The 23,773-nt window shown below is 49.7% G+C and overlaps 3 protein-coding genes and 1 pseudogene across 6 annotated transcripts in view; 2 read left to right on the top strand and 2 right to left on the bottom strand.

The window, feature by feature from the left end:
* LOC101053484 (transmembrane O-methyltransferase) overlaps positions 1–20,559 on the top strand; it is a 26,847-nt gene extending 6,288 nt beyond the window's left edge. Inside the window, 9 exon segments of the mRNA XM_074400993.1 lie at positions 323–460; positions 5,035–5,240; positions 6,512–6,660; positions 13,648–13,652; positions 14,649–14,653; positions 15,910–15,965; positions 16,861–17,135; positions 18,540–18,736; positions 19,547–20,559. Of these exon segments, the coding sequence (XP_074257094.1) occupies positions 379–460; positions 5,035–5,240; positions 6,512–6,660; positions 13,648–13,652; positions 14,649–14,653; positions 15,910–15,965; positions 16,861–17,135; positions 18,540–18,736; positions 19,547–19,867 (1,296 nt within the window). The 5' untranslated portion in view covers positions 323–378 and the 3' untranslated portion in view covers positions 19,868–20,559.
* LAMTOR1 (late endosomal/lysosomal adaptor, MAPK and MTOR activator 1) lies at positions 7,862–14,356 on the bottom strand. Its single transcript, XM_003923414.3, has 5 exons — positions 14,132–14,356; positions 10,076–10,221; positions 9,746–9,823; positions 9,243–9,369; positions 7,862–8,884 (listed from the first exon to the last, which is right to left on the bottom strand). Exons 1-5 carry the CDS (start codon positions 14,171–14,173, stop codon positions 8,792–8,794), a joined length of 486 nt encoding a protein of 161 aa, XP_003923463.1. The 5' UTR covers positions 14,174–14,356; the 3' UTR covers positions 7,862–8,791.
* On the top strand, positions 14,972–15,068 carry LOC120364850 (small nucleolar RNA U13; annotated as a pseudogene).
* ANAPC15 (anaphase promoting complex subunit 15) lies at positions 20,554–23,773 on the bottom strand. 4 transcript variants are annotated; one of them, XM_003923416.4, is made up of 6 exons: positions 23,638–23,773; positions 22,368–22,452; positions 22,114–22,243; positions 21,516–21,575; positions 21,059–21,196; positions 20,554–20,899 (listed from the first exon to the last, which is right to left on the bottom strand). In XM_003923416.4, exons 3-6 carry the CDS (start codon positions 22,231–22,233, stop codon positions 20,852–20,854), a joined length of 366 nt encoding a protein of 121 aa, XP_003923465.1. In that variant the 5' UTR covers positions 22,234–22,243; positions 22,368–22,452; positions 23,638–23,773; the 3' UTR covers positions 20,554–20,851. The 4 variants fall into 4 exon arrangements, with proteins under 4 accessions (XP_003923465.1, XP_010332577.1, XP_010332578.1 ...); XM_010334275.2 differs by having other exon boundaries at positions 22,114–22,238; XM_010334276.2 differs by having other exon boundaries at positions 22,398–22,452.

Raw genomic sequence — 23,773 nt, 5'->3', positions numbered from 1 at the left:
GATTCAGGAGATTATGACTGTAGCCTACAACTGACTCATTGGCTTAACTCTGGGTAAGTCCTTTTACCCCTTGGGTTTCTTCGCCTGGCATTTTCCAGACAAAGAAATGGGTGTTACAACTCTCAAATGAGTTCTAAGAGATATGAAAGTGCTCTGAGAAGAGAAAGTGCTCTATACACGCGAGGAACAGTGATTAATATCTTAAAATGGAAATGCAATTAGGCAGGCCTAGAGTAGTAGAGGATAGAAAGCAGGGATCGAGGGCTATAGGGAAACTGAAGGCAAGTGTACTTGAAACACCAGTCTTTCTCTGTCCTCCCAGGCTGAACCCGGACTCCCAGGGCACATGGTTGCACCTGATGAATGATGGCCTGAACTATGAACCAGCAGGACTATATGAACACTTGGGTACAGGAGCCCCCTCTTGACTACTCCTTCAGAAGCATTCAGATCATTCAAGGTCAGCCCCCAGAGCACAGCACTCCACTCACTTAAGGCAGCAGGTCCAGGGTGGTCCCTAGGGAGAAACCATAATCTTCTACAAGAGATTCTTCCCATATGCTTGCAGATGTGTTGTTACTGTCTTTTGGAGGTGGGGTGAGAGTTTATTTTTGTCCTTTGTTTTGTTTTTCCCCTTGACACAGCCCCAGGAGATCCTGAGAACATGTGCCCAGTTTGTTTTTTTTGAATGCAAATCTGAAAGGAAAAAGGGGGCTATCACAGTATTTGATCATTTTTTTTTTTTTAATTGAGAATCCTAATCTCTTTTTTTTTAGAGACAGGGTTTCACCATGTTGGCCAGGCTAGTCTCAAACTCCTGACCTCAGGTGATCTGTCTGCCTCGGCCTCCCAAAGTGCTGGGATTACAGGCATGAGCCACCACACCCAGCCTTGATCATCTTTAAAAGAAGCCAGGCTACAGCAGGAAAGTCAAGTGGAAGAAAACTGGGAAGCCAGTCTATCAGCCAATAATTTTATTTTCCTGTTTTTACCTGAAGACAGGAGGAAAACACAGGCTGCTGTGAAGTCCCCAGCAAGTAGGCAGAACCCTTCTCCTCTGTCCGCAGACACAAGTCTATTCTGACTGGCTAAACACGTGGGGTCTTATCAACAAACTGGCATCTTTCCAGTTTAAATACTTAACTGACAAATTTCTTACACTCATTCCAGCCATGTCCAAGTTTATTCCATCATCACCCACACTTATTGCAGGTTCCAACACTGCCCACACTCACTCCCATTTTGCCATTCAATGTCTTTGTAAATGGGCAGCTAGTCCCTTCGGGAGGGAACATAAGGAGGCTCTCAGCAATGTCATATTCCCAATGAGTCACCCATTCTTCCTTGGGAAGTTCTGTCATCCCTGGCTTTTGTTATCTGGTCTTTCATTAAAGCATCAGTACATCTGTCCTCACAGAATACATGTTAACATCCACTATCTTAGACCTATTATTTGGCTTTAGTCTTCTCTTAGGCAATTGGTAACCACCACCTTTAAGCTCAGGAAGCTGGCAAATAGCACCAGTCTTCGATTGGGCTTAGGGTCTACTTGGGTTATCATCAGCCACAATGGTAACTCACGTTTGTTCTCTCACGAGCACACAACCACCTACTGTGATCTTTACTATGCACTGCATCATTTCTGCTTGATGTAGTCCATGTTTCACAACGGGTTTTAGCTGCAATAATAGCTATCTCCAAGACAGGTGAAGTGACAGAGGTGGAAGGGAAGTTACCTCCTACCTATCATGGGAATTTCTAACTCTGAGGGAGGAGGTGTAGCTCTGCCCTCTATGGAGTCCTCAGAATTGGGAGACAAGTAGTACCAAGGGTAGCTCTACACCACAAAACATAATCAGTGCAGATGCCCCATCCATCATTCAACTGTTCAGTATTTACTGAGCACTTACTATTAAGCAATCACATGTGCACGTGTATGCGTGCGTACATACATGTTTGTATGTGTGTGTACGCACGCATGTATGTGTGTGTATATACGTGTGTATATATGTGTGTATATACACACATGTATGTGTGTGTATATACGTTTGTGTGTCATATGTATTTGCCAGGTATTGTGCTCCTTGCTAGGTGTGTGAGAGGCACATGAAAGCCCCAAAAGGTCAGAGTCCCTTGAGATTCCCCAGAGCTTCTGAAACACTTATTTATAGCTGGAACTAAAGGATACAATAGAGTTTGGGGGTACTTGGCACACTATTTGCTGAATGAATAATTATTCCAGAATCTGAAATGGCAGTGCCTTTGGAAGCCATCTAATCTGTGCTACCACCAACCCAAGTCCTCCTCTAACTTTTCACAAAGCTAGTCTTAAGGAAGTCCCCCACCACACACACCTACCATCCCCTTCCAGTTTGTGGTTAAGGGATGACACAAGGAAGTCTATCAAACTGACTTGCATTCTGACACATGGAAACACCTACATGGCAGACTTTCCGAGAAAGGAAAATAGGAACATGGTTTCCCTAGATCTTCCCAGAGCTAAACGCTCCCCAATTCTCAAAGCATTGATATTTGTGGTCCAGCTTCTAGACTTGCCTTGGCCTACTCTGAACAAGGAACCTGAACAGATTGTTAGGCAGTGTAGTGTGTTGGTGGAATCTTGAGAAAAGCTGCAACCTGTGGCAGCCCGGATACGCCACTCCATCCATAAGACCAGCTCTAGCCAGCATCAAGTTTTAGGTAACTCCATCCCACCAGTGGTTCCCTCTGAGCTCAGCCTCCAGCCTATGCTTGGCATTCCCCAAGCTGCTACCTTATCACATGGGGCGCTAGTTCATGTGGGGTTATTTTGACCTTAATTTCTACTCATCTGTGTTATTTTGTTTCAGCGTTCTCAGGAGGTGTGGAGAGGGAGGCAGGATTAGGAATTCATGAGCTGGGGTACTCTGTTCCAGTACCTTCCTGCAACCTCAGGCCCTAACTGTGGGTACTGCTCACTTTAGGACTAAGGCAGAGAGCCATCTGGTGGATGCTGCCTGACCTGCAGCTGAGGAGGAGGAGAGGGGGTGGAAGGGCGAAGGGAGAGTGAAGAAAGCCAGCTAGCTTCAGCAAATACTAAACACTTCCTTCCCAGAGGTGGATCTAGGGAACCAAAGGCTTAGGGGCAGTGGGAAAAATACAGCTACCTCAGCCAGATCTGGCATCTGGTTGTGACTCTATGACTTTGAACTTGGGCAACAAAGCCCGCCCTCTTTCTGGACCTCATTTTGGAAAAAAAAGTGGGAGTGAGGGTTTGGGGTGTTCCATACACCTGGGTTCTAACATCATCCTCTCCTCTTCAGCCAAGCTTTCTGAGGATGTTGTTTATGTTAACTGCTTATATCCATTCACTCTGTTTTCGGTAGAGACAGGGATTTCACAATGTTGCCCAGGCTGGTTTCAAACACCTGGGCTCAAGCAGTCCTCCTGCCTTGGCCTCCCAAAGTGCTGGGATTACAGGTGTGAACACAGCCTCCATTCACTCTTGACTCACTCACTGCAATCTGGCTTCTACCCCTAGGCCCCTGCCATTCCACTGAAGCAGCCCTTACCAAGGTTATCAGGGACTTCTAAGTTGCCAGAATTACTTTTCAGTCCTTACCTCCCTGGAACTAACTACTATAAACTACTGACTCCCAGAACATCTTAGAGACTGTTCTCTCCTGATTTTCCCTGTCCTTCCCTGATTGTTTAACTTTTCTAATGAACTCTTCTTCCTCCCTGACCTTCTTCTCTACTCTCACTCTTCCTGAGGAATCTCATCTCTTTCCCTAACTTGTATGCCTTCTATGCTAACAATTCTCAAGTCTGTGTCTCCTGAGCTTCTGACCTTCATCTCCAAACTGCCCTTCCCAATGCTGTTTCTCCTTCTGTAATTTCTTACCAGTTAATACAACTGGCCACCACTCTTTAATACTCTTCTACCTTTACATCCAGTCAACCAAATTATGTTGATTGTAGGTCCCTCTCATGTCTTGCTTGGATGACTCAAACAGCCAAATTGGTCATTCGGTCCAACTCACTCCCTATAATCCATATTCCACACTGAAGCTTCAGAGTGATCTTTCTGAAATAAAAGATTTGAATCATTTGCTTTAAACGCTCCAGTGCCTTCCCCTCACCTACAGGGTAAAGCCCAAAATCCTTAGTCTGGCATTCAAGACTTTTGACTGGACTCCTGCCTCTTTTTTCCCTCTTCGTCCCCCTTGTGCAATGTGTAAGCACTTGTGCAGGCAAACAGACACACACACCCCAACCCCCACTATTCTGTACCTCTATACCTTTCTTCATGCTGTTCCCTGCCGTTTTACCCTTCTTTGCCTGATAAACATCTCCTAATCCACTGAGATTCAGCTTAGGCTTCACCTTCCCTGGGAAACTTCCCTGAGCGCCCACACTGGGTCAACAGCCTCTCTTCTGTGCTGCTACAACTATTATATAGCACTTACCACACCACATTGCCAGCTTGCTCCCATCTTGCCCATATAAACTCCTCCAAGGCACAGATGTCTACTCTCTTCCCTGTTATTCATACAAAGCCTGGAACAGACTCTGATTTTATTCATCACTGTATATCCACTACCTGGCATACTGTAGGTACTCAACATTAATGCAAAGAGGGGAGATACCAGAGTGTATTCCATTGAAGTGAGTTCTATAGGCTTTACCAGTAGTTAATTCAGGATTTTGTGCTATCATCTTCTCAGTTCAAGCCCAACAATTCTGGTTCTTAAGTCTTCCTCAACCCCACACAGGTTTGGTATACAAAAGACCCAGTGATACAGTAGACATGAGAAGTCCATATGACCTGGAAAGCCAAGAATTTGGAATAGAAGTCTCTGGACCTTAGTCTAAACTTTACTGATTGCTGGAAGCTGTGGGACAAGGTTGCACTAGACTCAAGCACAGGGCTGTGGCTCTTCCAGACCCTCCAGCTACAGCTTGGATGGCTAATCGTTCCAGCTCTATCCCTTCTCACTCCTTAAGGCCAGAAAAGCAAAGATGACATACGCAAGTCTCACTTTGTCCCCACAGATCTGGTAAATGAGGAGCCAAGGACAGGGCTACGACCACTGAAGCGTTCAAAGTCAGGGAAATCACTGACGCAGTCCCTGTGGTTGAACAACAATGTTCTCAATGATCTGAGAGACTTCAACCAGGTGGCTTCAAAGCTGTTGAAGCACCCAGAGAACCTGGCCTGGATCGACCTGTCCTTTAATGACCTGACTTCCATTGACCCTGTGAGTTCCTACCCCTAGGAATCCAGTAGGGGAGACTAGATAACATGTAGGAGTGGAGAGGTTGGGGGCTGAACAAAGTAGCTGAAGCCTGGAACAGACTGTCTCTCTGTTCCAGTCAAAGTGTCTGAAGCCACTTTGTTCAGCCCTCAACCACTCCACTCCTACATGTTATCAAGGAAGTAGTGAGGCAGCATGGTGCAGTGCAAAGCACAGGCTGGGGGGTCAGACAGATGTAGGTTCAAATCCTGGGTTTGCCTCTTACTGTGACTTTGAGCAAGCTACATAACCTCTCAAAATTGCAGCCTCTTGTCTGAACAATGGGGAAGGACTGAATGAAAATACATGAAAACTAACAAACAACTAGTACATCAGAGGCTGAAGTAAAATTGTACTGTCACTGGGCACCCACTGTGTCCTGTGCTGGGTTTTCCTGTGGAAAAGGTAGGCAGTAAAAGTACAGCACTTACTTTCTGTGAACTCAGATTCAAGTTTTAGGAAATAAAGTTTGGCCTTTTCTGGTCCAGAATCCCTAAGAGGAGAAAGGAACTGGAGCATGACTTGGAAACTATTCCTCTGGTGTGGTGTTCTCAATTTAACCAATATTTTAAAAGCTTCTTATGTGCCTAGCATGATACTCAGTCTTCCTGTCACTTGCTGTGATAGAATCGTAAATCACCAAAGCTGGAAAGGTCTTCATAAGGGGAAACTAAGGCTCAGGGAGAGGCAGGAGAGGCATGTCAGTGGCAGTGCTGGTACCCACGCCCATACTGCTGACCTCAGATCACAGCTCCTTTTCAGTGTGAGGCCCTGTATCTCTTAAAAGGTAAATAAGGTTGGGCATGGTGGCTCACGCCTGTAATCCAAGCACTTTGGGAGGCCGAGGCAGGTGGATCTCGAGGTCAGGAGATCGAGACCATCCTGGCTGGCACGGTGAAATCCCGTCTCTACTAAAAATACAAAAAATTAGCCAGGCATGGTGGCGTGTGCCTATAGTCCCAGCTACTTGGGAGGCTGAGGCAGGAGAATCAGTTGAACCCAGGAGGCAGAGGATGCAGTGATCCGAGATCATGCCATTGCACTCCAGCCTGGGTGACAGAGCAAGAGTCTGACTCAAAAAAAAAAAAAAGGTAAATAAACATAGGTTAGAATCATACAGTATGGCTGGGGAGGGCAGGTTGCTCCCTACATTCTTCCTTTTCTGCCCACCAGTCAGGCCTGAGCATAGAATCAGGGTCCTGTCTAGCCTGGCTTTTGGTTCCCTTCCCCAACAGGTCCTAACAACTTTCTTCAACTTGAGTGTCCTCTATCTTCACGGCAACAGCATCCAGCGCCTGGGGGAAGTAAATAAGCTGGCTGTCCTTCCTCGACTCCGGAGCCTGACACTCCATGGGAACCCCATGGAGGAAGAGAAGGGGTATAGGTAAGTGCCCTGCCCCTGGAGGTAGGGTCTAGCTGGGCTCCCCTAAGGGAAAGGAGGAGGAGAACCAAGAAATTTAAGACCATTCTTCTGCCATACTTGGACTTGGGAAGGGAGTAGCAGACCTTTAAGCATTTCTTGCTATCAGTCAGGATAAACCTAATCTTCCCCAAACTATGCTCAAGTCCCCCATTCCTTGCAGTCAGGGAAGACAACAGCAACTGGTGGAGGGGGAAGGGGATTCTGGTGGTGGGGGAGGGGCTGGCCCCCAGCCTGAGTCTTCCCCACAGGCAGTATGTGCTGTGCACCCTGCCCCGTATCACCACATTCGACTTCAGTGGGGTCACCAAAGCAGACCGCACCACAGCTGAAGTCTGGAAACGCATGAACATCAAGCCCAAGAAGGCCCGGATCAAGCAGAACATACTCTGAGGCTCCAAGGACCCTAGCAGTCCTAAAGGCCTGATGATAGACAGCATGGTTTGACAATAAATGATTTGAGCTGTTGAGCAGGCAACTGCAGGTAGCTCTAGTTTTTTTTTTTTTTTTTTTGAGACGGAGTCTCATTCTGTCACCCAGGCTGGAGTGCAGTGGCATTATCTCGGCTCACTACAACCTCCACCTCCCAGGTTCAAGAGATTCTCCTGCCTCAGCCTCCCCAGTAGCTGTGATTACAGGCGCACACCACCACGCCTGGCTTTTTTTTTTTTTTTTTTTTTTTTTTTTTTTTAGTAGAGACAGGGTTTTGCCATGTTGGCCAGGCTTGTCTCGAACTCCTGACCTCAGGTGATCTGCCTACCTCAGCCTCCCAAAGTGCTGGGATTACAGGCATAAGCCACGGCTGGCCAGCTCTAGTCTTATTTTGCTGAAAAAGGGAGGCAATGGAGGGAAAGGCCTGCTGGCCTGGGACATAGGAGACCTGGGTTTACCACACAGCCTTGGAAAATTTCTCTAATTCTCTGGGCCTCTTTGTAACACTCTTCAGCTTAGAGATTTGGGAGCTAAAGTAGATCAGTAATTTCCAAACTCTTCACAGAGTACCAGGGTCTGTGGAGATGCCTCATAGGCCTCCATGACAGGCCAAGAAGATGGGCTATGATCTCTGAAAGCAGCCTCTACTTCAACCAGATCAAAGTAATTCCATTCTATATTTTATATGTTGGGATTCTGCTTAAGATTTTATTTGATAAAAAGAATCTTCTGCTTAAAAAACATGTTTACTGACTCCATATTAGATATTCCCAGCAGAGCCTGGTCCGCTTTCACTCCCCACCCCCAACACCACTAGTGTCTCCCTTCACCCCCCAGGGGCTGTTGGTAATTCCACTGAGTCTAAGGCAGGGCCCCAAGAGTCAAAGCTGCCTCACATTCAGGTCTGTTCAGCTTTGACAGTGTTCCCATCATCACTGGACAAAACACAAGAACAGTCTCATCCAATCTGAGGTTAGCCCAAGCCAGGTCTCAGCTAAGAGCTGATACCCTAAACCCTTATCTCCTGGATTAATCTTCAGTGCCCCTGGAAGATGCTTCCTTCCCCCCATCTCACTCTCATAGACCTGAGTATTCAAAAGTAGAATGGGTAGGATAGAGGGGCCAGAAACAGCACTTGGATGAATATACTTCCTTTATCGAGGGTGACAAACCAAAACAAAAAAAGACCAAACATGTAAAAACCCAGGGTTCTAGAAATACAAACTCAATTCATTCCAATTCAAGCTCATCCAGACCCTGGTCACAAACCCTAGTGAGGTGCATGTGAGCACCAAGTCAGGGAGAGGGGGCAGGAGTGACTCTGAGGCCAAGAGAGAGGGTGGGAAGGGGATCTCCCTAGGTCCCCTGGTGATCACCCCCCACCCAGATTGGTATCTTCACATTCTCAATGACGATGAAGACATACCAGGCCCTGTCCTTTTGGCCCCAACCCCATCCCTGGCCAGGGCTTCAAAGGCCAGTCCCAAAAGGTTCTACCCTCACTTGCTCAGGCTTCTAGCCTTGCTCTTCTCCTTCTTCACATTTTTCTCTGTGATTAGTAGCAGGTTAGGGTACTATATAAGCCACAGTGAGGCTGGGGGCCAGGGGGTTGGGGCAGAGATGGGATGAAGAGAGGAGAAGAGCTGTCCAAGGACCCCTCTCTTCATGGGATCCCAAACTGTACAACCAGCTCCTCTTTTGCGTCCACACGGATCTGAGAAAGTGCACTGTAGGCATAAGCAGCTATCCTGGAGACCTAAGACAGAGAGGGGCCAGGGAGGAGAGGAACAGAGACAGGTGAGGAGGGCAATCAGGAAAGAAGGGGAGGGGGGGATTAGATGGTGATGAAGGAGAAGGAGGGAATGATCAGGGACAGGAAGAAAAGGGAAAGAGGGGTGGGAGAGACAGAAGGAAAAGAACAAAGGTTGGGGGGAGGAGATAGGAAAGACATTAAAAGTTAAAGAGAATGAGGTGGGAGGGAGCTGAGGCCCACAAGGCTACCGGGCTCCCTAACTCCACTTTCCCTACCTCCTGTGAGGCAGGGTGGGTGAACCCTCTGCCATACCCTGGGCAGTGTGGGAAGGGTGGGCAGGGACAGGCGAGGGGTGTCTCACCTGCTGCAAATCGGAGAATGGGATAGGCTCGCTGGCCAGCACTTGGTGGGGCTGGCTGGTAAGAGATGGCAGAGGTGGCAGCTTCTTCCAATGGGTCAGGCTGCTGCTCAGCACAGCCAAGCGGGTGCTGACCAAGAGAGAGGGGATGGGGGTACGCAGTTAAGCCACAGTCTGCCCTGCCCAGCCCAGGTAAGCCTCATTCCCTCAAGCCAGAGAAGCAGGGTGCCGAGGGGGCAGGTATCGCACAGGGGAGGTCTCAGCTTATCACAGACTCACTCCAGGCCCACCTCCCTTGGTCTCAGCACCCTCAAGAATGTCACAGGGTAAACAGGGCTGACATGAATATCTACTGAAGCACCCAAGTGATCAAGTGTTCTGTGGTCAGTCTTCAGGACTGCACCCAAATAAGAAGCTTGGACTAGGGGCCAGGCTCCAACGCCGGAACAGTGATGGAAGGTAGGAGCCCAAGTAGCCTTAGGGACCAACACTGGCCAGGTGCTCACCTGTACTGCCTGGCACGGTCCATGTACTCATGCTGCTCCATGCCCTGTGAGTCTGCAGCAGACACATCAATGATGTTGCTGTGGGTAGAGGAGACAGAGATGACATGACAGGTGCTTCCGAGAAGGACAAACAGGACTCAGTGCTAGGTACCAACTCCAGGGCTATCTGACGCCAATTTCCTTCCTGCCTACTGGAGCAGGGCTAGACATGGAGGCACCTCTCCCCAGTGACCTTGTCCTATCCACCATGTCCTGAGCCTGGCTCCCTGTATCCCAGCCTTTAATATGGATAGAGAAACTCTGACTGAGGCCTGGTGCTCTGACACTTACCTGGCTGTCTTGGCAAGGATGGAAGAGAGCAGGGCCTGCTCATCTGTACGAGCGGAAGGCAGGCTGTGGTAGTTGGGCTCAGCTCCATTGAGGGCTTTGGTAGGGGGACTGCTAGGGTCCAGCAGCAGCTTCCGTTCCTCTCGGTCCTAGAAGAGGCCATGGGAGAGAAGTCAGTCCCAGAACCCTTAGATCCTGCCTGTCATGGGTACTACCCTCCGCCCAGCTCTGACCTTAAAACACCAAAAATATTTCTATAAGGAATATCCAGAGTGCCCAGCTTTATGGAATGCCAGGTAACACTCAGTTCCTGCCTATCGTTGGGAGCTCAGTTGAGTTGTTGTTAAACAAGAGTGGAACCAGGCAGTCCTAGAGGCCCTGAAAAAAATGGACAGAGGCACAAAGCAGGTAGTCGGCAACAGCCCTGGAGCTTGAAAAACAGTCTAGAACCTGGCAGAGAAAGAATACTAGAGGCTGGAAGACAGAGGACCTGAGACATAGCAAAGCAGAGGGATCTAGAGGGGGAATCGTGCAAGTCAAGAGCCCAGGAACAGCCCTCCTCATTCCCCAGCACCAGGCCCTCCCCAGCAAAGCTGTTTGCTTCCAAGATGGAAGCCCTGACGAGTCCAGACAAGGCCCTAGGCCCCAAGGGAAAGAAGCCCAACCTCTCCATGGCCATTTCTCAGATTATGTCAGGGCAAGAATCTCAGCCCAGCTCTGGGTCACACAGTACAAGTGTGCTCCCTTCTTGAAGGCAGGTCCCTTCGAAGGTGTTCATCCTCCTGTGCTCTGGTGCTCTTTTTGTATGTGACTCCAAGAACCAAACTGAGTGTACATGGTGTATCCTGATCTGAGCAGTAGAGTTGTAGCCGTGTGTGATGACTCATACCTATAATCCCAACACTTTGGAGGCCCAAGGCAGGAGGACTGCTTGAGTCCAAGAGTTTGAGACCAGCCAGGGCAACAAAGCGAGACCTCATCTCTACAAAAAAAATTAGCTGGACTTGGTGGTGTGAGCTTTGTAGTCCCAGCTACTTGGGAGGCTGAAGTGGGAGGACTGTATGAACCCAGGGTTAGAGGCTGCAGTGAGCTAGGATTGTGCCACTGTACTCCAGCCTGGACAAGAGAGCAAGACCCCATCTCAAAAACAAACAAACAGTGGAGCTGTTCCCTCCCTTGTTAAACCACCTGAGTAACCCCTGTAAATTTTCAGCAGCCCTGTTACTGCTGATCTACACTGATAATCACAACCCCCCGAAATAACGTTAAGACCAAACCAAGCTTCCTCACTGGTTTGGTCTTACTTCTTGTCCTGGTTTAGTTCCCTGTTCTATCTACTGTAGTATTTCTGGATTTGACCCTGCCTTGAGCCCATCAGCTGCAAATCCTTGCTGGCTGTATCAGCTGTAAATTGGGGGAAAAAACAAACAAACAAACACCTGCTGCATATCTATCCAACCTATAAAGAGCAAGAGTGCCCTGGACAAAGCAAGGATGGGCCCAGGGGGACATCGTGGCTAATGCTGACTCACCAACCTTCAGTGCCAGACTCCTCAACACTTCCCTCTGGGCCTCAGTTCCTCAGTCTTTCCTGCTGCAGGCTCCAGCTCCCCTGCCCCAAACTCCACAACCCTCCTTGTAGAGGGCCACTTCCTCCTGCCCTGCTTAGGCAGGCCCAGCTTTTTCACCTTACTCTTCTTTCTCAAGCCCAGGTTGGCCAAGTGTCCTCAGGCAATTTGATCCAGTTCCCAGCAGCAAGGGACAGAAGCTGTGGGCTTTGTCCCATCACCTCTAAACTCCCAGACACCCTTCCTCCCTAAAACATAGGTTCAGTATTAAAGAGACAAAGACAAAATGTTTGACAAATATAAAACCATGTATTTCTAAGGAAAGCTGGCTCCTTAATGAGGCCCAAGTTAGCTTCCTATGTCTGTCCTCCCAGCTCCACTTCAGACAGATCTTCCTGCAGGACAGGGTAGTCTCTTCCCTATCGGGTTATTCAAGGTTAGTTGATCACTTCTCAGCCTTTTAGCTAAGATCAAGTGAAGAACAAGGCTGTTTTCTTGAAATCTAGACTTAAGAGGTCATGCTACCTACCCCCTTTAGAGTAAACAAATATCACCCAACTCCCAAAGTACGACTGGAGCATGGGGTAGGCTTGTCACACCAAGATTCATCTCTTCGTCAGTGTAACCCAAGAGGCAGGGTTTCACTGTCTGCCCTAGCACAGATACACAGCAGCCTGCCCATGACTGGCCACCTGGTCTAGGGGCATGGCTGAGACAGCTTGGCCCTATGGATAACGTACACGGCTTGGCATCACAACACCTGGGCTACAGCACTTCAGCTTGACTAAATCACTTAGCTTCTCTGAACTTCTTCCTCACCTTTAAATAGACATTACCCACACTAATATGACATATCTGGCAAGTTAAATTAGATAAATGTGAAGACCCTTTGTACACTGTAATGTGTTGTGCAATTCTTTTTATTATGATAGAAGACAGATGAGAGTGGGCGAGGGGCCTGGCAAGAACTGAAAGAGGGACTCTGGGATGGTGGATGGTTATGGCCCCTGCTACATGAAGCCTCAGAACACCTAGCAGTGATTAAGCACCTTCTCTGGGGGTTAGAAACAGAAATGAGAGCCCACTAAGGAGAAAGTAGAGATTCAGGAGAGCAGCAGGCCCAGCTCTCCCTTCCAACTAGAAGCTGGTATCCTTTCTCGTAAGGCATTAATCCTTCTTGACTCATTCCCTGCAAGAGTCCATATTATGCTTTAAGGGACAATTTCCCACTAGGCCACAGCTCTGCAGGTAGGCAGGATTATTGTTGTCTCTTTCTCAAAAAGGTGGAGGTGAAGTGAGAGGTATTGGGCATGACACATGCCTAACACAGGGCAAAGGATAGATGTGTTCATTGGGTGTATGGAGAATTGAGAACCAGGAGCCACCCTTGCTTTCCATACAAATGACATTTTCCTAGGCCTAAGCCCTTAATCCAAAATACCTTCACTGCAGAAAAAACTACTTCCCCAGTACCAATGACATAATTATTTCGATGGCCATCTCCCCCATTATACTGTGAGCTACTTGAACTCTTTCTACTTTCTCAGGTCTACCACTGTATCTAAGCCTGGATTCAAATGCAGAATCCAGGCTTAGATACAATCAAAAAAGGAGAGTGGACAGCAATTTGAGACTTCGTCCTTGAATGTCAGGCCAGGCAGGGCAGGGATTCGAGTGTGGAGAGAAGTGAGAATGCAGTAAGGGGAAGATGGAGAATTTAAAACTGTTCAAGTCTAATCCTTTCTTCAAACGGATCAGATCTACAGCCAAATTCTCAGAACAGGCTGTCTCCATCTAAAGGAACCCTCAGGCCCCAGGAAGAGACTGCACTGAGGCAAGCCAAACTCAGAACCAAATGGACTTCCTGTTCCATTTCTCTTTTCCCACAATCTAGCCAAAGCTAAACCCTCTTTGTTGCTTCCCAGACAACTTCCCACATGTCCCGATGTCCTCATTGTATCGATTAAATCCTTCATTGGCCAACTCAAAGGCCACCAACTTCCAGAGTCGTCGTCTGGCCCTAGACTAGCAGCGACCTTCCTTCTGCAACCCCAGGGACGAAGAGGATACACAAATTCCTGATTCATCTCAGGACAGACTAACTCAGGGCCTCAGCTTACCTACCCCTACAAGGGATTCGCAAATCTCACTAATACAGAAGAGACAGGAAGCTGGGAAGGCAGTGCTTCCCGGGGACCTAAACTGAGGATCCCTCAATCTGTAAAGTTTTGAAGGTAGGAGCAAACGGAACTGGTGGGAGCGAGCCGGACAGGCGGCTGCCTGCACACCCCGAGACGGGGACTGTTAGAAAGCTGGGGCTTTAATAGGGGTAGGAGCCCGGCTTGGCGTCTCCTCTGTAATCTGTCCCCTCCAGGCCTCCGTACTCAGTGAGCCTTACAGTCCGACTACCCGTCCTTCGCAGGTTTCTTTCTGGGCCCCATGCCCCAGGGTCTTAGCCCTCATTCCCGAGCCCCGCCTGCCGCGGCCGCACCTGGTCCGAGTCCTCGTTCTCGCTGCTGTAGCAGCACCCCATGGCCGGGGTCGGGCCGGGCGCTCAGGCAGCGCCGAGGAGGGACGGCGTCCGTCAGGAGCCCTTCCGGTCACATGACCTGCGGCTGCCTCCCGTAGGCAACAACCCACTCCCTCCCCCCGTCCCTTCGGTCCCGGAGCCGCTTGTCCGCCGCAGTCAATACCCCGGCTTCCGGTCCCGCCCGCTAACGCGTGATCGTTGTCAACCAATGGGAAGGCGAAACCTGCGTAACCAGACACGCAGGCACGTGATACGAGGAAAGGCAGGGGCGGATCACCTGACTTTATCTTTCCAGTCTCTTAAACTGGCAGTAGTAGCCGTCGTGAATTGTTACGCGTTCGCGTGGGCACTAGGCGACTTTTCTGGGCCATTGAGCAAACTCGTACCAAATGCCTTCGTATGCCCTCATAATACCCTTCTAAATGCCATGCGAGGGGCGAGTGGGATACAGGCCTAGATCCACTTCTAGAGCGGACAGCCTGGGTGCACACACAGAGGACCCAGGTGACCGGTACCACGTCGGGGAACACAGTGTGTGTATCGCTCAGCTGAGTTGTCCACCTAGGCTGAGGATCTGCGACTTACAGGAAGAAGGGACCTTACACTACCTTCACATGCTGACACGGAGCGGACATAAATCCTGGTGGAGGAGATAGAAGCCACATCACTGACCTCTCTGCTTTCAGGCTTTTATCTTTAACGCACAAAGCTGATCATCAGTTCTCTTTTCCTAAAACCCTCCCATGTCTTCCCTTGGGCCCTGAACACAGGTCCAAGCCTGTCCTTCAAGATTGTACAGTGATCCTTTTGTTGTCCATGAGCATGTGATTGGGTGTTCACCCGCAGGTGTGAAATATGCTACCCTCAAATCTTATTTAGGGACATTACCCGTCCGACATATCAAAGCCGTGCAGAGCCTAACACCTCTCTCCCACTCCATGTCCTGGGACGGGTGAGGAGTGGAGGGGTAAGCAATGTGTTACACTGGACACAGAGAAATAATGCAGTTTCCGGGTTGATCTACTGGACTCTGCACATGCAGCCTGACACACTGTCTCCCCACCAGGTCTGCCTGCTGTCTTCAAGACTCAGTACAATGTCCTCCTGTTTATCTTCTCTGACCCCATTCTCTGGACATGTCCAGCTCCCTATGCTTAATCATCCAGTGTTGATTCATGCATTTATTGAATCAACAAATATTTGATGAGGATCTACTATGGGCCACAAACGGTTATATCTGGATATGCTGCAGTTCACAAAACAGCCCAAGTCCCCATAGTCATAAAATATCCAATAGTGATCACACTATATTGTATTCTCTGTTCCCGGGTCAATCTCACCTACCGAACTTGGAGTTCCTGGAGCACAGTAACAGATTCTGACTCTTACCTGTGGCCCAAGGCATGGCATTGCTTACAGAAAACTTGCATATCAATGAGTATATTACAGTCACCCCCATCACCTTTGCTCACATCATGCCCCATCTTCTGATCATGCCCCATCTTCTGATCCAAGGGGTCGGAGAAGTCACCAGATCTAGTACCTCTTAAAACCCCTCAAATCAAGACCCTGAAGTTCTGTAAATCTTCCGAGGTTCCTGAAGGGTAGGAGGCAGCTCAAGCTCATCTCTGGGGCTGGTAACTTGAACCGCAGGTCTCAGGTGACAGCAGCAGCCTCAACATGAATAATGGAAAGCCAGTCGCCTCCCGCCTTAGGGTTATCCCCCGCAGCAGGCCCAGGGCTCCCTCACCTGTCCTGTGCTCTGGTCTTCCCTAAGCAGGAGCCTCTAGCCCAGGTAAGCAGGGCCCTGGATTGTGGGTTCCCAAGCACACCAGTTCAAGGCCACTGCATCACTCACCTATTCACACCCATCCATACACTCCTACTTTTTTTACTCCCCACCACCACCAGGGGCCTTGCAAGAAGGCCTGCAAGGTCAGATCTGTATGAGGGAGAGAATGATCCAAGACATGGGAGGAGAGGCCCATTCTCCATAGGGCCCTGGAGAGGAGAGCTGAGTAGAGGGAAAATGTGTGCTGTGTGTTATGTGTATGTACACATTTGTGAAGGGAATTCTGAGACAGCACAGCGGAAGAGGGGAATACAAGGGAGAGGAGATAGGGCTTGAAAATTATTACAGAATCAAAGACTCCTCCTATCTGCAGGGAAGAGCAGGCAGGAGAGTCCTGGAGTGGGAAAGAGGACATTTCACCCTAACACCCTATGGAGTATTTTGATTGCCTTTTACTGAGGCAGAGCACAGTAATAGTGAAGGTGTTTTTGACTGCAAATCTGTGCTCCTGCTACACAGCAATGGTCAGAGGAGACCTGGCAGGCAGGGGGCAGGGTTGGGGGAAGATATCCCAGAGGGGAACTAGTAAAAAGGGTCCTAAAGAAGGGGTGACTTCAGGGATAAAGCGAAACAAGTCAGGGGAACAATGTGAAGATGGGAACAGGGTTTGGGGCTGGGTGCTGAAAATAGACAGTATGGAGTCCTTGAAAGTACACAGGCTTGGAATCATACTAACTTGGATTTAAATCCCAGTTCTGTGTGACTCTAGACAAAAAACATAGGCTTTCTGAGCCATGGTTTATAAAATATAAGGACAATAACTGCTACTGGCAAAGGCTACACAAGTAACAGGCAAATTGTGAGTGTGGGTTTCCCTCCCTACCTCCCTCCACCCCAGGGCTCAGGTAGGGACCATGTCCCCTGCCATTGCTTTGGCCTTCCTGCCACTGGTGGTAACATTGCTGGTGCGGTACCGGCACTACTTCCGATTGCTGGTGCGCACGGTCTTGCTGCGGAGCCTCCGAGACTGCCTGTCAGGGCTGCGGATCGAGGAGCGGGCCTTCAGCTACGTACTCACCCATGCCCTGCCTGGTGACCCTGGCCACATCCTCACCACTCTGGACCACTGGAGCAGCCACTGCGAGTACTTGAGCCATATGGGGCCTGTCAAAGGTCAGTGTTTCCTAGCCTTCTGCTCCAGGAAGTACCCCTAAGTTCATGAAGGAAGATTTGGGATCTATTGCTGCTTTACTGGGTGAATTGGGCAAGTTATTGGTCCTCTTTTAGGGTTTCTCTTTTTCTCATCTGGAAATGAGGAGCTTGGATGAAGTAATTTATTCAGTGAACATTTATTGCCACCTCTTTTGTATTAGGAATGTGCTAGGTGCCAGGGAGCGGGGTAGAGGCCACACAGATGAATGAGCCACAAATGCTGGCCTCAAAGGAAGCATAATACACAGTGGAATAACCATCTCAGCATATAACCCAGAGCTTTGTAATGATCTATGTCCACATCTTTCTTCTCCACACCATGGAGGCTTCCACATCCCATTTAGGGTAGCTGTCTGCCTGTTTATCTCAATCCCAGCACAAATCCTTTTAGGGTCTTATTTAAGAAGTTTGGATGTGCAGTGGCTCATGCCTGTAATCCCAGCACTTTGGGAGGCTGAGGCAGGGGAATCACTTGAGCCCAGGAGTTCGAGACTAGCCTGGGCAACGAAGTGAGACCCCCATTTCTACAAAAAATTAAAAAATGAGCTGCATGTGGTGGTGAGCAACTGTGATCCTGGCAGCTTGGCAGGCTGAGGTGGGAGGATTGCCTGAGCCTGGGTGGTCAAGGCAGCAGTGAGCCATGATCACACTACCGCACTCCAGCCTGGGCAACAGAGCAAGACCCAGTCTAAAAAACAAAAACAAAAACAAAACAGAAATTCATCCAATTCTAAGATCACAAATATATTCAATAAGCAATAAAAGGGGAACGAAACTACAAATTCTAATGGAGATTTTTCATAAATCTGAAAGATAGGGTGGTTGTTTCTGCCTGGGACCTCATAGAGAAAGCAACATTTGAACTGAGTCTGGAAGGATTAGTTTTGAGTTGGCCAGGCAGATGGATATGGGGGTGGGAAGGGAAAAGCCAACCACATACACAAATGTGGCATGAAGTAATGAGACAGCATGATGGATTTTGGGCACAGTTGTTTGGAATGGCTGTGATACAGGCCATAGGTGGGAAGTACTGAGAGATGGAACCTGGAAAGGTAGAATAGGATAAGGTCCAAGGTCCTGAATGCCAGGCTGAGGATCCCAAGTTCAATCCCAAAGGCCTTCAGCTCACAGGAGTCAAGGAGTAATATGGTCAGATTTGTTGGAAAGATTTCAGGGCTGGTGTGAAGACTACACTGGAGGAGACGGGGGGACCAGGAGGGCAGCTGGGGCTATGGTACAAGGGACAGATGAGACCCCAGCTGGTTGAGAACTGCAGTGAGGCAGGTGGGAATTTGAGATCTCTTTCTATCAGGGGCCCTGCATCCATCTCCCATGTTTTCTGCAACAGTCATCTCCCCCACATAGGTCAGATCCTGATGCGGCTGGTGGAGGAGAAGGCCCCTGCTTGTGTGCTGGAATTGGGAACCTACTGTGGATACTCTACCCTGCTTATTGCCCGAGCCCTGCCCCCTGGGGGTCGCCTTCTCACTGTGGAACGGGACCCACGCACAGCAGCAGTGGCTGAAAAACTCATCCGCCTGGCTGGCTTTGATGAGCGAATGGTCAGCCTCCCATCTCCCCAACCAGATCTCTTCTCTGTCACCCCAGGCCTTGCCCTAGCCAGGCATCCCTTGTGAGGGACTCCCATCTAAGAAGGAAGCAGCTCCAGTCTGGGGACTGTGATGCTGGATGGTGTGTGAGCTCCTGCTCTCCTGTCCCAAGTCATCTGCACATTATTTTCTGCTGGATGACAAAAGAAACAGCTAATGCCGGGCGCGGTGGCTCACACCTGTAATCCCAGCACTTTGGGAGGCCGAGGCAGGTGGATCACGAGGTCAAGAGATCGAGACCATCCTGGTCAACATGGTGAAACCCCGTCTCTACTAAAAATGCAAAAAATTAGCTGGGCATGGTGGCGCGTGCCTGTAATCCCAGCTACTCAGGAGGCTGAGGCAGGAGAATTGCCTGAACCCAGGAGGCTGAGGTTGCGGTGAGCCGAGATTGCGCCATTGCACTCCAGCCTGGGTAACAAGAGCAAAACTCCATCTCTAAAAAAAAAAAAAAAGAAAAAGAAACAGCTAAGAGGAAGGTCTCTGGAACACAGCAAATTTGAGTCCAACTCTTACTCTGCCTCTTCTTAGCTATGTGACCTTGAGCAAAGCATGTATCCTCTGAACCTCAGCTTCTTCACAAGCAGAATGGAAATCACAATACTGATCCTGACTTCTTGAGGTCTGAGGTCAGAGGAAATGTCAGAACACTCGTGGGGAGCTAACCCAGTACCTGGCATGAAGTAAGCCAGATCTTGGTGGGGTCTCCAGTGAGAGAACAATTCCCCCAACCCTCACATCCAGCTCCTCCTACCCCTACAGGTAGAACTCATCGTGGGCAGCTCAGAGGAGGTGATCCCATGCTTACGTACCCAGCATCAGCTGAATCGGGCAGACCTGGTGCTCCTGGCACACCGGCCACGATGTTACCTGAGGGACCTACAACTGCTGGAAGCCCATGCACTACTGCCAGCAGGTGCCACTGTGCTGGCTGACCATGTGCTCTTCCCTGGTGCACCCCGCTTCTTGCAATATGCTAAGAGCTGTGGCCATTACCGCTGCCGCCTCTACCACACTGGCCTTCCAGACTTCCCTGCCATTAAGGATGGCATAGCTCAGCTCACCTATGCTGGACCAGGCTGAGATCCATGCCCAGGGGTACTTACTGATGTCCACTCCCACTCCCATTCCCACCCCCACCCAAGCAAGGACCTCAGAATATCTCCTCCCTTTCCTGTTTGGGCCCTGACACATGCTGAGTTTAGGGCTGGGGAGGCTCTCGTCCCACCTCTGACCCCTTTCAGCCTCTACACTGACCTGAAGTGTCAGCTTCTATCAGATCACTTGGTCTCACTAGGCCCCCTCTTTCCAGAGAGAACCATGGACTGACAGCAAGAAGCCTGAGCTCCCAACCCAGCTCTGTCACTGATTTGCTGAGTGACTCCAAGGGAATCCTTGCCTTGCTCTAAGATTTAATCTTCTCTCTTAGATTTAATACTAAGGAAGCTGGCTGGGAGAGCTCCAGGGGCCTCCCAGCACTTGGCCTCAGAAAGCCTCTCATCCTCAACCCATGCCATGCTGGGTGGGATCAGAGGAAGCGGAAGACAGTGAGTCAGAGGCCCTGCAGGAATAGCTGGATACACACTGGGACAGATGAAATGGTACAGAACCCTGGGCCCAGGGCCAGGAATGCCCTGGCCTTCCCCAACCCAGGCCCACATGGCCAATTAGGTTTGCCTGATACCCCTTGAGTGCCCTTTCCCCAAAGCCCAAGAGAAGATGCTGGACTCCTCTGGGCCCTACCAACAAATAGGGAATAGACATGGGGGGAAAATCACTCCTTTGTCTTTATTAAAGAAACTTAGAAAGAAACCAGACCTGGCAACCAAGGGGTGAGGTACTGGCCAGGAAGGTGAAGTGGGGCTCAGGCCCTGGGGATTTCAAGTGCAGACTGATGGCCTGGGAGGGGCCAAGGACACCAGATCCTGGCAGCAACTGAGGAGGTACCCAAGGGCACTTTCAGGCACTGGGGCCATCAGCTGGTTCTGTGGGCAGGGGTTGGGGGTTGGGATGCAGGGTAGGTTGGGCTGGCCTGGAATCTCCCTGAGGCCACCCTGCCTTGTCTACCTAGATCATCCACTGGTCCTGATCCTGTTCGTTGCCTTCCATGTCCACCTGGAGAGGAGGCTGGGTGTGGGTGCGGAGGGGCCTCAGCCAGCCTCAGCCCCAGATCCTGCCCCTGGCTGGATCCAGGGTTTCTGTACCCCTTGGCCATCAATCGGGTCAGGAGCAGGGGCCCAGGAACAGAGGCCCTCCCCTATACCCCTTGTCTACCTCATTGACCTCTCCATCATCAGGTGACTCATTGTAGTCATTCATCTCGTCCATGTCCTGCATGTCCTCATCATCCTCTGAGTCCTCTTCACTATCCTCATCGTCTTCATCATCTTCTTCTTCCTCGTCATCATAGTGCTGGTGGACAGGAGAAAGCCTGTAAGCCCTACAGGCCTCCGTGAACCAGTTCAAGAATTGACCCACTTGGAGCCTCTCTCTAGGGCCAATGAATGACCCACCCTCCAGCCCTGCCCTCCTTGAGTATAGCAGGCTGGTGCATGTTCTGCAGGACCTTAGTGCTAGGCCCAGTGCCCATCCCTTCTATCTCCCCTTTTTGGCCTTCACCCAGATCTGAGAACCACAACTGCTCTAGGTCAGAGACCGGACATTCAGAATTAGAGCAGACCCTCAGTCTACCCTGGGACCCGCAAAGGCCCCACCTGCTGAAGCCACTCACCTCTGATGCTGGCTTGCCAATAGGAACCAGGTTGTTGTCTTTCTCTGCGATGCTTTGGAGCTGTGGGCAAAGGCATAGAGGAACAAGGCCAAAGCCCAAGTAGGGCAGGTCAGGGGCATGGGACTGGCCCAGTCTACCCAGAAGAAGACCCACATGTGTCGGGGAGAAGCTTCCTCCTAGTTCTCGGGAAGATTCAGTATCTTTCTTGTCATCTGCCATTTATGAACTTGATCCAAATACTTACTATCGGAGCCTTGGTTTTCTCGTATAATTATGTTGAGGATGAAGTGAGAGACTTACCAGCCTAGAAAGTGTCATCTGCTAGATCCTCAATTAATAGTCAAAATTATTTCCTATGCTTTAGGGAAAAGAGCTTGGGCTGAGTGTCAGCACCTTGGGCTCTAATCTGGCCCAGAAGTCCCGTGATCCCCCTGTAAATTAGGGTACTCCAAGATAAAAACCTTGGCTCCCTGGCTCCCATACTGATTATTCCCAACTCAGGGCGAAAGCTCTTCCTGGGCAGATCTCCACAGTAAGGCTCCGTCATGGCCCACTGAAGGGGGTCTCTGTCTGTGCTGTGCTAGTAGTACTCACTCACCCAGGCCTGATGCTGCTGTTCCTGCTGCTGCAGCTCTGTCTCTTCCACACAGGGTCGATCCAGATTAAACCACAGTGTCTCAGTCACACGAGGGAAGAGTGAGGGGAACAATGTGGACATGGCTCCTAGACTGAGGGAAAGGGTCAAGTGAATGTGTTTTGTTTTCTTTTCATTTTTATTTGGTTGTAATTTGATTTAAGGATAGGGTGGAAGATACCAAGGAAGCAGCCCTCCCCACTAGGAATCAGACAGACCTGGGTTTGAGTCCTGGCTCCACCACTTACTAGCTCTTTGACCTTGGCTGAGTCACTTAACCTCTCTGGGCCTCAGTGTCTTCATCTGTAAAATGGGGATAATAACAATTATACCACTCTCAAAGTTACTCTGATAATTAAGTAAATAATGGATAAAGCTGTTTGCAGGCTGTTCAAGGAGGGAGGGGATGGGAGTCAAGTGTAGGAACAGAAATCCAGAATGCAGACTGGCATTATGAAATTATACAAAATTAGAGGTAGCAGGGTTCTACTGAAATTATCCCTACCTCTTCTATACACTAAAATTTTTTTTTTTTTTTTTTTTTTTTTTGCCCCTTTATGATGATCCATACCACACCTACCCAGTGTCAGAAATTTAGGACACTAACCAACTCTTTAATGAATCACAGCCAAATGTCGGCGTGGGGGGATTGTAAGCATATGCAAGCAGGGTTCAGTAAGATATTCTAGGAGGCATAAATAAGTGGGTAAGTAGATGGAAGACTGAATGGATGAACCAACATATAAGAGTACAATCAGCTTTGATTGAAGGGCTAAAGGAGCCGACTAGGAGTGCCAGATAATTTGGATTAAACTGAGGACAGGCAAACTGAGGCCCAGCGACAGGCAGAGACTGGCTTTAGGTCACACAGTGAGCCGGGGCTTAGAATTCCCCGGTGAAAGGGATCCAGGCCAGCGCTAGAGATAAGCAGGAGAAACGAATCGATGCCTGATCCTGCTTTTGTCCTAATTTTTCTGACCGACCCAGGGCCAGTCGCTGCCCTTCCCTATATCTCAGCTTTCCAACCCTCGTAATAGGCACAAGGGCAAACACCCTCTTGTCCAAGAGGTACTGACAGGCCAGAGTTCTTGGCTCCGAAAGCCCAACCCACCGCCGCAAAGCCACCGCCCATTCTTTGCTTATTACGATAATGACCATGCAGCTGACCAACAGAAAGAAAGTAGGGGCGGGACTCAGACAGAAATTTGGCCTTATAGGGTTGCTAAACGCTAAAAAAGCGGGGCTTGGGTAGGACCAATTAACTGAAAGAAATCCTGGGTGACAGGAAGTGACACCAATGAATGACGGATCTTGTGTGACGGGGTGGGGCTTAGTCTCGAGGAAGCGGCCAATGAGCTGGAGATCTTTACGGGTTAAGGACTCTGAATATGGAGCTCCAGAAGAGTCGGGTCAAAGGAAATGGGTTTCTCTGGGGTAAGAAGGAATGAAGGGGCAAGGAGACTGCCGCAGCCTTCCTTCTGTACTTACCGCGCGGGGAGGCGACCGCCGGCGGCGACCCGGAAGCGCTTCACCCAGCCTGAGCGGAAGAACCCACCAGAATCCGGGACTCACCAAACGCATGCGTCCTTCGTCTCCTTTTGTTTTCCCCGCTCCCGCCCACCAA

This window comes from Saimiri boliviensis, chromosome 6 (genome assembly GCF_048565385.1).
Source record: "Saimiri boliviensis isolate mSaiBol1 chromosome 6, mSaiBol1.pri, whole genome shotgun sequence".
NCBI lineage: Eukaryota > Metazoa > Chordata > Mammalia > Primates > Cebidae > Saimiri > Saimiri boliviensis.
The sequence above is the reverse complement of the archived record's forward strand: the minus strand, read 5'-3'. Positions and strand labels throughout refer to the sequence as shown.